Raw genomic sequence first — 12556 nt, 5'->3', positions numbered from 1 at the left:
TGATATAGGGTCGTTTGTCCACTGGGGAAGTCCAGTCCAAGCAGTAGAGGATGGCCTTGATTTCTAAGGTCCATAGTTTATTGTGCAAAAAGGGGTCCCATTCCAGGCAAATGAAACACATTTCTCACCTGTTAAAGGTGCACTAACACTGTCAGACCAAATAGGTTACTGGAGCAGAGATTTGCTGCCCGCTTTTGTAACATGCTCCCCCAACTGCCACAACCAACAAGTTCACAACAATACATTTCCTCCAGGTATAACAGGGTCACCCCAGTGCAGCCAATGTGGTGCTGATTAGGGCAGGATTTTGGAAATTGCACATGCTGTTCTTCTGGAGCTGCACCAAGGGAGACCTTCGGGGTTCTGCTACAAATGACCTCAGTCCTTGGGCAGTGGTGGAAACATGTACTTGGTGACTTGACCAGAGCCAGCACTCTTGAAGACTATGGGGACAAAGAGCTGGACACGGGGAGAAGCAAGTATGCACACTCCAGAAGGTCCTGTTTCAGAACAGGAGGGAGGTACAACTGTTTCTTTCACGTGGATGAATTATATACATGTAATAGGGCAGTCAGGGCTTTTGCTGTGCCTATCACCAGAGTATACTGAACCTGACTGGGAAGTATTTATCACTCACGCCCTTCCCCGTCCCACTTAAGGTTCAGAATTATTAGAATCTTTCTACAAAGAGCAAGAAATCCTTGACCCAGCCCTGGAGGCCAGAAAGAATGCAGATGCCACATTCCATTCCACTCGGGAACACCCTGCTGGGAAAGGGGGAGCTGGGGCTGCACAAGGTGGAGGGCGGGCTGGGTGTCTGCACCCTTAGAATGCAGCCCCCTAGGATGAAATGCCAGGCTGTGGGATACAATGGCTGTGATGTAAGCCGGAACCAAGAGTTGTTACTCTGGGGCCACGGATGCAGCCCTTTCCTGCACACGTAGAATGGCTGAGGAGGACAAGGCCACCGAACCAGCATGAGTGCTCAGACTGTTCTCAACAGCAACACTACATGGGAGCAGCTAAAGCCATGAGGCCAGCAGGCTTCTCTGCAGGGCTCCGTGGTCCTCAGGTGAAAGCTGGAGGGGTGTGCTAGGGTGGGGGAAAGTGCTAGATCTCCCAGTATTGAAGAACAGAAGTGGAGAGAGGCAGCTGAGAGAGAATTTACAGAAACAAAAGAGATTTGGAACACATTTGTGGCACCTTGAGCCTACGCTCAAGTGCTGTGCTTATACTGGATGTCACAGTTTGACAGAAAGGAGGTATGTAAGTTTCAATTGAGCCTATATACACCAATTTGCATCAGGAATAAAAGGATATGATTCCGTTGAGCCAAACCCAGGCCTGACATCCTTCCAGGCCCTAAGAAAAGCAACCAGGGGAAAACTGGCAGGGGAGATACTGCTTCAGGGGAGAAACGTGAGGCTTTTAAATTTCATCACAGCCTTCTAATAATACCTCTGTGTATGCTTTTCTGTAGACAAGCTTGGAGGCCCAAACAGTCAAGCTCTGACTCTCAGCAACCACCCCAAGAGGGAGGGAACCTGTCAGCTTCCCTGTAAGGGAAAAGGGAAAAGGAAAACAAAGTCAAAAGGAAAAGCCGGTGCTGCTCCTCGACCGCAGGTGCAGGCGGAAGAGAGGCAGGCTCTGTGCACAGGCACCGCTGGCCCCTGGGGAGGAAACCCGTGAGCCCTGAGTTGGAAAATATTAAGTTCAGGGAAGTTTTAATGAGCTTGAGCAGCACTTTGATAACTGCTGATGCTAAGATGGAAATGGAGCGTTTGAAGGTGTGAGCTTTTGAAGAACCCGGTTTTCAGGAATCAGTTTTCCCCGCTGCCATCCCCTCCCTTGGTGGCTATTCAAATGAGGCGTAAGTCATCACACCAGTGACGGGGGAGGGTTAGAGCAACTGTGACGTGAGTCCCAAAGAAACCCCAGGTCCAGATGGTACCAGCTGCTACGCTGGGCAGTACCACCACCAGCCTCACTGAGACAGAGTGAGAGGGATGGGGGAAAGGCATAAAATTAAAGACAAGATGAATAACATCTGGTAAAACACACACACACACACCCCCCACTAGCCAACCTAGCAGCTGAAATTACTTTACCACATCTGCTGGGGAGAGGTACTCATGAAGGGTAAGTCCAGGCTCTGGAAAGACATGGGCTAAATAACTTCACATGGGTAACATTGGGAGAAGACACTGAGTCACCTTCCCAAGAAAGGCTCAAGATAAGGTACAAAACCCATCAGTCCCACTGAGACAAATTTCACTGGTAGGGTCCCAGGATAGGCTAGATCTGGATTCCCAAACAGCCTCTGGATTCTCCCCAGAGCCAGAAATGTGACAGCAGCGCAAAGCTGCCCCAGTCCCGTGTTCCCGCCCAGGGAGCCCCCACCCTGTGGCACGGTGGTTGCCATCCACCCCCACCTGACCTTGCTATGGTTGGGCACAGTCAGTGACTAGGCAAAAGCTGTCTGCTGCCCTTGGTACCTTTCTGCCCCATCATTGGAGGCCACTCCCTGCCATCTGGTGTATCTCAGAGTTCCTGGAACCTATACTTTCTCCCAGGGAGGACTCAGTCTGAGGCCCCAGAGAGTACCCAAACCATCTGGTTCCCTCTGCCCCTCCCCAAGAGCCCTCCAACTTCTAGACTCTCAGCTAGTCTCGCTACAGCTTAGTGGGAAAGCCACCTGATCTAAGGAATTCACACCAGCCCTCCAAGGATTCTCTCTTTTTAGAAAAGCAGGTCAGGAAATGCAAGTTATCTGCTCAGCATGGGCTTTGCATCTGTGTAAGAGGGGTGCCAGACCCTCTCTGGCCCTCACATGGGCGATAAACCTGGGAGGAGAGAAGCAAAAGGTTCTATCACTGTCGGCCCTCCCACGGTCAGCCACTGTCCCATGGACGGAGGGCTTCTTCTCTGCTCTGTGTAGCTCCCCACGTGGAGGCAGGACCAACAGCCAGGGGTGGACACAGTAGCATCTTCCTGGAGAGCTAGGGAGGAGCCATCTGGCTTTAAGCCAAGTAAGACCCTACAAACCCAGTCCTGCTCCCAGAAGGGGGATCCTTTCTGCTCCACCGCTAACAGGGTCCAGGCATGTGGGTTTCAGATCCAGGGGTCTTCAGAATCCGTTCTCTCCCATCCCCGCACCCTGAGAAGAGCTCCTAAGAGCCTTCTCCCTGTCCTGCTCCTCAGCCACACTCATCTCCCCATCCTCACAGGGGCTGCTTTAATTCCACGACTGACTGGCTTCCCTGGTTACTACTTGAGGGTCTGCTCTCCCTCAGGACCCTGCCAACACACCCCAGTCTGCTCCTCACCCACAGCTAAGAGGGTCGCAATGCAGCAGGGTTTTGACAGTGAGGAAGAGTCCTCGGAGTTGCACTGTTGGGATGCGTGCCATTTCCCCAAGTGCAAACTCTGTTCAGGTGACGCTTGGTCGTCCAGGTCCTTCCTCACATAGCAGGTCACCTGCTTCCACACTTGAGAAAGACAGTGGAGGGACATTACTCCCAGAAAATCAGAAAATCCTCTACACGGGAGCATTATACAGATAATGAGGACTTAAATCTCTGTCTGGTCGCTATTAGAGCTGGTTTAAGGAAAGAATGGGACCCCAATGTAGTAGAATAAAATGCAAGTTGATCAGAAACTCAGCTAACCAGAATTTTCAACACTGTGGACACTTTTTCGTGCTCTCAACACCTTAAAAATGGGAAACCCATAAAAACAAAGACAAAAACAAACAAAAAAACAAGCAATGGTCGTCACCCTCTCAGCTGCTTGTCCACCTGTACAGGATTTTGCTAAAGATGGCACTGACTGACTGACTTTGGCTCCCAGCTGCCCCTGGTGACAAAGTACAGGTGCTGTCCAATAGAATGCCCTGTCCAAGTTCCCAGGACAGCATCCAGCTTACTCTGCTAAAGGAGGCCCCAGTGTAGCTTCCTGCAAAGCCTCAAGACTCTGCTCAATCAAATCTACTTGTTTCAATCAAGAACTGAATCAGCCCTAAGTTCTAGAAGGACACATATCAAACTGTTAACAGTGGCGGCTTGAGGCATGTGGGCGAGTGGGAGCAGAGTAAAGGGCGACTTCTGCTCTTAATTCTTTATTGCTTTTTTTTTTTTTTCCGAACATAGACGATGTGTTCATGGCATCATTTGAAAATTAAAATAAATTCACCAATGGCCAAAACCAGAAAGTGAATGTTTTCAACAATGTAGTCCAGGCTCGCCAGGGTCTGTGATGGGGGCTGAGATCTGGGAAAAGAGCTGAGTGGGAAGACGCCCCCTTCTTCATTGCCACGGAATGGCCCAGAACAGACCCAGGCATTCTCAAAGTTCAACTCACCGGGGTTGGACACTGCTGATCCCTTGCACCGATATTTTCCAGTTTTTGGCCCCTGAAGGTCAAGAGCCTCCTTATCTCCAGCCAACTTAAGCCTCTTAACCCCCTGGCAACTTCTGGCAGCTCCTCTGGAGTGGAGGGTGGATACCTGCCTCAGGTCACCTCACCCTAGGTGACCCTCTCACTTGAGAGGTACCCGGGGAAGGCAGTAGTGTTTCACCTCATTCCAACACCCTCAAAGCCTTACCCCAGTTTTAAAGACAAGACCCTTCCCCAGGGTAACAGCCTAAGCAGTTCTGAAGAGCCCTGTGTCAGATGCAGAGGTCAGATTTTTCCCAGTCCATCCAAATGATCTAGCTTCCCCTCCCTCCTCTCCCCTGGCAGAAACACAGAAATCCGGAGCTTGGCAGCGGCAGCAGCCACCGAGGCTCTCCCCACCACCTCATTAATCACCAGGCTGTGGCACTTACCTGCAGATGTAATTCGTCTTGCAGGAGTCCTGCAAATTCAAACAGTTGGGCTTCTCCTTCTCCTCATAGGAGCACACGGGGACGATGGTCTGCCGCCTCCGCTCCGTGCAGGCAATATCCCGACAGGAGCAGAAGAGCATTCCATAGCTGTGCTTGGCCGGGACCTTGTCGAAGAACTGCCGAAGGGCCTTGTGGCACTTGCGACGATTGCAGACATCGTTAGATGTGCTGGCGGTGCACGGGGTGATGTACGCCGACCTGTACTTCTTGCAGGTGTCGTCGAGGTTGCAGGCCTTGGCCGCATCCAGGCAGTTGTTCCCCTTGGGAATGTGCTCCACTGCAAAAGGAGAGAAGGACAGGCACGGTCACAGTGCTCCGGGCCTGCTCACAGCCACTCTGTTATAATTGAGATCTTGCCATTGACCTGGCAATGTGGGAGCTCCAGAACTTAATGAGTTTTGAAGCTAATAACTTAATGACTTCATGACAAGGAGAAAGCATTAGGAGTGCCAATGCTGGGAGTCCACCACAGCGTGCGGGCCCCCCAGCATCCCCTCAGATGTCTAATTAGGAGGTACTGCGTGAGGCTGAAGGAGTGCAGCCACCTGCCGACTGCAGGCAAACAACACAACAGGAGAGGAAGTTTCCAGCCCCTGGTTGGTAAACTGAAATTAGGATAAAAGAAAAAAAGCAACAAATTATACGCTTGTTCATGATACAGTATATAAAATGATATGCTGAATGCAAGTATAATTGCCATACAATCCTGCAGGAATATAATTATGTAATAAATGCATATAGTACATGCTAATTACTATATTACAGAGTAATTACATGGTTATTTGAGCCCAGAAGACAAAATATTATGCCAGCCTCTCCAAACAGGAAGAGGCGACTACCATGAAGCTGTATTTAAGTTTTAGCTCACAGGCCACTGAGAGAGAACCAGAATAAATCACATAGAGATCTGCAAACCTCAATTACCACTTAACTTACCGTGTGTAACATGTGGGCTCTACAAGTATTGAGGTTTCAGATTAGAAAAATTCACATAGTATTTTGGATAAAATTTCCGTGAGTTTCTAAAGCATGAGCTTCAGGAATCTAACAAAGGCATATGCTGCCTTCTGCCCAAGGCCTCTGTACTCTTGATGTCAGAGAAACCAGCACTAACCTCACCCTCAATGGTAGCCCCTGTGCTGTCCAGAGCAAGAGCACGGTGGAGGTGGAGTCCACTGGGCACTGGACAGGCAGGCCAGGGCCAGCCAAGTCCAACACCCAAGGTTAAGTAATGAATGAACTAGGTTAAGCCTAGTCCCCATTACACAGGTGTTTCTGCAGGGAGAGGAAAGTGCTGGGAAAACCTCCCAGAACCAATTTATAAGGTGGCCTGTGGAATGTTGATAATGAGATCCAGCAATGACCTTGTGGACAAGGCAGGGAGGTGGCAGACGAGCACCACACAGCCTTGGGAATTAGACAGATGCCCCAGCAAGTTCATCCTCAGGCCTCAGCTGCTCCACAGCTTCTGCGTCTCCCTTTCATTCTGTTTGTGCACCCCCGGGAGGTGGGAGCCAGAGGGTGTGTAGGAAATGACAGGAGGCCGGAGGAATGACCAGACAGAAGTATGGCTGGGTGGGGTGGGAATGAAAGATAGGACGCTACATTTCCTGTGCATCTAAAGGGTGCTGGGAGTATCATTCCAAAGAAAATCCTGTAATCCCTGACAACATGGAAGAACCTTGAGGACATCACACGAAGCGAAACAAGCCAGTCGCAGAAGGACAAACTCTGCGTGATCCCACAAAGCAGAGGAATCTAAAATAGTCAAACGCACAGAAGCAGAGAGTAGAATGATGGTTGTCAGGGGTTAGGGGAGATGAAAATGAGAAGTTGCTACTTAAAGGGAATGAAGTTGCAGGAAGGCAAGATGAGTAAGGTCTGCTCTACAACACTCTGCCCATCCTTGTCAGGATTGCACATTTCAAGGTTTGTTAAGAGGGAAGATCACACGTGAAATGCTGCAATTTAAATTAATTGCTCTTACTACAATTTAAGAATTCTTTAAAAAAATGAATAAAGGGCACTCAAAACAAGTCCGACATTACAGGAAAAGAAAAACTCTCCCTGTTCTACTGAAAATGTGCCTTCCTGTAAGAAAACTCAACATGCAAACATATGAAATCACAACGTTATAATCTGGCACACAAACCATGTTTTATTGTTCCCTAGGTTCATGTTTCTGCCTGTGGCATCAGAGCCCAACACATTTATTGCAGAAGGCAATGAACAAGACATTCAGCCCTTCTTGGGTGAGCAATGCAAGAAGTTAGCAGCTGCACACTCATCCCTGCTGTTTTAGTAAGCACACCTGGTACTGTTTCTCCATCATGGGCTTCCTGAACCCACTTCTCTTTGGCTCTTCTGTTATCACAGCAGGCTCCTCGCAACTCAGAGTGAAATATTCACTACATGCCCTGACATGGCCACCAAGGGCTCCGGGCCTTGGTGACACTTCTAGCCTCCTCCTCTACTGAGATTTCTAATATTGTACTACTAGGTCTAAAAGCAGTGATTTATATTCTTGAAGGCCTCTAGCTCTCTAGATCCCTAATTATGCATGTTTTGATGATTATCTAAAATAGAGGAATGCGACCATATTCCAAATCATTTGGATTTGGCTCTTAAGAATGGGTACTGGTACAAAATTTCACTATCTATATTTACATTTGCATTGGTGTCAAAGGGTCCTTTATTACCTCTAACAAAGGAAAATAAAAGATGCACAGAAGTGGATTAATACATCATGTGGCCAGTGATATATGAACAAATAGATCATGTAAGTTCAAATGGAGAAAAATGGCTGAAAATTTAAATCATCATGTGGCACCTAGTTACACAGGCCTGCCAAACTCAAAAGACTCCACACTACAACTCACATTCAGATTTTAAGCACCAATTTAGTTTCAGCAAAACAATATTATCCCTTACAGTAAATTAATGTTATTAGCCTCCATTTCATTATTTACAGAGCTTTGTTTATACTTAATTTCTGTGTTGCTTTTATAGTTGTGTAAAAGCAAAAAATGAATGCTTATAGTCTTATGTATAATTTCAAATAAGATTATAATAAAAATAATAAAAGTCAACACATGACATCTAGGAAATTTCTTTTTCTCTGAAAGTAGTCCATAAGCTTACCCACAAGCTTTAAAAAATTAGTCTAGTATAGACTATAACACCTTCTGTGTTATAACAATGTTAGCTTAACAAAATATATATATATATAAAATAAATAAAAGTAAAATAAAATTTGTTAAAACTATGTAAGCTATTAATGTTTGTATTGTTATGAAAAATAAATACAACATTTTTAAGGAAAACACAGAAAAATATACACTACTATACCATGAAATCTGATTGTGGGTACAGGGTGAACCATCTTCCATCTAAAGCAATTGCTCAAAGTTTTCCATGTAGCCATGGGTATGAGTTGGCCTCACTTTCTGCTCACTCTGTTTTGATAGACAGAAAACCCTTGCCAGAACGCCATCTCTTTACTATTATTTCAAAGGCTATAACAAACTCCCGAATGGATGATCTGGAATATTCAGAAGAGCAAAAACTATCAATCCATTGGTAGCTCACAGGTCAACATGTGATTTCTTTTTTGTTCCTGACACTCATTCATGCAAAACACTTTCATGGCCCTTCTCAATGTAACACATGTAGCAATATGTTAAAAGAATAAAAACCAACTAGGGTTTATCCCAAGAATGCAAGGTTGGTTTAATATTTTTAAATGAATGTAACTCATAACACTCAGAGTGTATAGGAGGAAAACCCTAAGATTACTTCAATAGACAAAGAAAAAGCACTCAACAAATTGCAACACTCATTCATAATACAAACTAATAACTATTCATCTATTCAAACTACAAGCAATTCAACTACAACTACTCAAATAACAATTTCAACACCTATTCATGACAGCAAACTAGTAACAGAAAAGAATCTCCTTAATCTGATAAAGAACAGCTATGAAAAACCTACAGCTAAAATAATATTTCATGGTAAAATACTGACTATTTCTCCATAAGATAAAGAATAAAACATGCCCATTTTTACCACTTACAGTCCACTGTACTGGAGGTCCTAGCCGTTGTAATAAAGCAGTGGAAAGAAATAAAAGAAAAAAAGACAATTTCTATTTGCAGATGACTTGGAAAATCCTAAAGAACTCACAGAACAACTACTATAACTGATAACTGAATTTTAGTAAAGTCAAAGCACAAAAAGTCAATATAAGAGAACATTTAAAAATTTGTACTTGTACTTTAAAAAATATTTTGTATTGATACATAACATTTGCACGTATTTATAGGGTATATGTGATAGTCTGATGGATGCAGAGAATGTGTCAGGATCAGATAAGAGTATTCAGAATTCTTTGAGTTTATGAATTTTATTTTTAATTGACAAGTAATAATTATATACATTTGTGGGGTAAAATGTGATGCTGTAATGAATGAATGTTTGACATTATGGAATGATTAAACCAAGCTAATTAACATATCTATCACTTTCAATGGTTAGCTGCCAAAAATTAGAAAATACAATTATAAAATGTGGGTGTGCAGAGGGAGCAGTGTCACCCTGAATGTGGGTGTGCAGAGGGAGCAGTGCCACCCTAACTAACATTATTATAACAAGGTATTCACTAGGACAATTTTTTGAAGTATGTGTAAGCTTGCAGACAACGATCTATAAATCACAATACATTTAAAATTGGTAGGCAGGGCGGCACCTATGGCTCAAAGGAGTAGGTGCCAGCTCCATGTGACAGAGGTGGTAGGTTCAAACCCAGCCCTGGCCAAAAACTGTAATAATAATAATAATAATAATAATAAAAAAACTAGTAGGCAGATTCTAAAAGTTATATAAAAATGCAAAGGACACAGAATAGGTAAAGCAATTTGAACAAGAACAACAAAGTTGAAGAATTTGTACCAACTGTTCTCAAAATTTACTATAAAGTTACAGGTATTGAGACAGTATAGTATTTGAAAAATAAAATAGATGACAACTCAGAAATATACCTACACATCTACAGTCATTTGTTTATTGACAACAACACTGAAGAAATTCAATGGGGAAGAAAGTCTTTTCAACAAACGGTGCTAGAATAAGTGGATACTCATGTAAAAAAAAATACAAAAATCTTCAACTCCCTAGTTCACACCATACACAAAAATAGACTTAAAATATAAAAGATAATTTCATAAACCTTTTAGAATAAACCTAAGATAATCTTGGAAGAAGGCAAACCTTTCTAAGCTAGAACCACAGAAATCAATAACCATAAAAGAAACAATTGGTAAGTTAGAGTTCATCAAAATTAAAAACTTTGAGTCATAAAAAGATGCTGCTCAGAAAATGAGTAGGCAAACCACAGACTAGAAGAAAATATTCACAAGACATATCTGACAAAGGACTAATATCTAAAATATACCAAGAATGCCTAAAACTCAATAATAATAAGAAAATCAGCATAATTTAAAAATGGACCAAATATTTAGACAGATACACATGAATGGGCAATAAATACACAAAAAGTATTCAATAGCATTAGTTACCAGTGAAAAGCAAAATAAAACCACAATGAGATATAGTACACACCTACCACAATGGTTAATATTAAATACTGACAACTCCAAATGTTGTTTAAAAAAATGTGGAGCTCCTAGAATTCTCATACACTGTTGGGGTGAGTGGAAACTGGTCCAACCACTTCAGAAAAATGTTAAGCAGCTTAGTTATAAAACTAGACACACCTATCCTATGATCTAGAAATCCCACTTCTAGATATTAATCTATAAGAAATGAGAACCTATGTCCATAAAAAGACTTATGTAAGAATATCGTAACAGTATAATAAGAACAAAGAACTGGAAACAGCCCGTGTACCCATCAATAGATAAATGGCTTACAATGCAGTCCAGCTACTCACGGGAACACTACTCAGAAATAAGAACAGAGGAACCATTCTTATTTGTGAGGCACACAATATCATAGATGAATCTCAAAAATGCTATGTTGAGTGAGGGGGAAAAAAATCTTACACAAAAAAGAACACATTGTATGAAGTTCTAGAATAAACAAAACTAATTTATGATGAAAAAAACCAAAAGAGTGGTTGCTTCCAGGGAGTGGGGATGGAGATTGGCTAAAAAGGTGCAAGAGAGAACTTTCTGGGGTCATGGTAACATTCTCTACCTTCACAGAAGTTTGGATTGCACAGTTTGGCGCAAACTCAGAGAACAGTACCATCAAGGTTTGTGCATATGTAAATTTCACTTCAAAGAGAAAAAAATTAAATCGATATTAAACACTTGTCAGTGACATGTAGCTGAAGCATTTGAGAGAAGGAGAGTTTAAAACACATTTTAAAAACTTGGTGGGATGGATAGATGGACCTCGTAAAAAGCAGGCACATTCAAATGTTACTGTGGGATATGCCGGGTATGGATGCTGGGTATAGGCTGACCATAAAATTTTTTCCATTTTTCTGTATATTTGAAAATATTCCTAAGAAAACATTAAAAAACATTTATATAGGCTTGGCGCCTATAGCTCAACCGGCTAAGGCGCCAGCCACGTACACCTAAAGTGGCGGGTTTGAATCCCCAGCCCGGACTGCCAAACAACAATGATGGCTGCAACCAAAAAATAGCCGGGCGTTGTGGCGGGCGCCTGTGGTCCCAGCTACTTGGGAGGCTGAGGCAGGAGACTCACTTGAGCCCAGGAGTTGGAGGTTGCTGTGAGCTGTGATGCCATAGCACTCTACCCAGGGGGATAGCTTGAGGCTGTTTCAAAAAAAAAAAAACATTTATATAGACCTCATTATTTCTCTTTTTTAACTAGTTTCACATGGGCAATTAGGCACCTGGAAAATCACCCTTGGTTCCTTCTCTCCCTGTTGGCCTTTCTCAGCTCCAGCTCTGAGGCCCTAAAGCTGAACTAAAGTGAAGTTCAAAGTCAACACTCCAGAAATCACAGGAGATGTAAATGAGAGTTGAGTTTTCACCTGTTTAAAAAAAAAAAAAGATCCCCTTTATCTACTAAATGGACCCCCTAGCGCACAAAAATGGTACCTCAAGACCAGAGAGCATTCACTTTACACCACTGTATTCCATGTACACCACTGGAGTCAAAGCAGACCTCTCTCAGCCAGTGCAGGGAGAGGCAGGGGCTCGCCCGAGTTTTATGTTTTATGGTCTGGGCATAACATAAGCTCCTTGTCGCCTGCACAGGAGTCTTCTGAACAGCTTTACCATAACTCCAAGCGCCATCCTCTCCACAGCTCATTTTAGACCTCAGCTTTAAAATGTTGCTTCTCCTCCCCCACCCCTCCTCATCTAATCTCTTCCCTCCATCTGCTCCTATTCATTCTTTAACTTGGTAGGATGTCTACGATGCTGTCTGAATGGGAAGTATTCTCAGAATGAAGGCTGTTTACTAGAAATCCTTTTTTTCTTGGGGGAGCGCATATGCGAGTGGGTTGCACTCAGCTAGTGTGTGTAGCCAGATTTTCATTTCAAATTCCACACAACCATGTTGTTACTTTGCAGGTTACATATTGCTGTCTCTACCATCATTCTAAGCTTCTCTGGCTGTGATCATGTCTGATTGTGGCTGGTTTCTTGTTTTCTTGGGCATGGGAGGTATAA

The 12556-nt window shown here is 43.7% G+C and overlaps 1 protein-coding gene across 1 annotated transcript in view; it reads right to left on the bottom strand.

The window, feature by feature from the left end:
* The window catches only part of GFRA1 (GDNF family receptor alpha 1), a 196553-nt gene that overhangs the window by 53299 nt on the left and 130698 nt on the right, over nt 1–12556 (bottom strand). The window contains exon 5 of the mRNA XM_012803685.2: nt 4827–5163. Coding sequence (XP_012659139.1) covers nt 4827–5163 — 337 coding nt within the window. The remainder of the gene's footprint in view (nt 1–4826; nt 5164–12556) is intronic.

This window comes from Otolemur garnettii, unplaced genomic scaffold (assembly GCF_000181295.1).
Source record: "Otolemur garnettii isolate 467f Iridium unplaced genomic scaffold, OtoGar3 scaffold00021, whole genome shotgun sequence".
Classification (NCBI taxonomy): domain Eukaryota; kingdom Metazoa; phylum Chordata; class Mammalia; order Primates; family Galagidae; genus Otolemur; species Otolemur garnettii.
The sequence above is the reverse complement of the archived record's forward strand: the minus strand, read 5'-3'. Positions and strand labels throughout refer to the sequence as shown.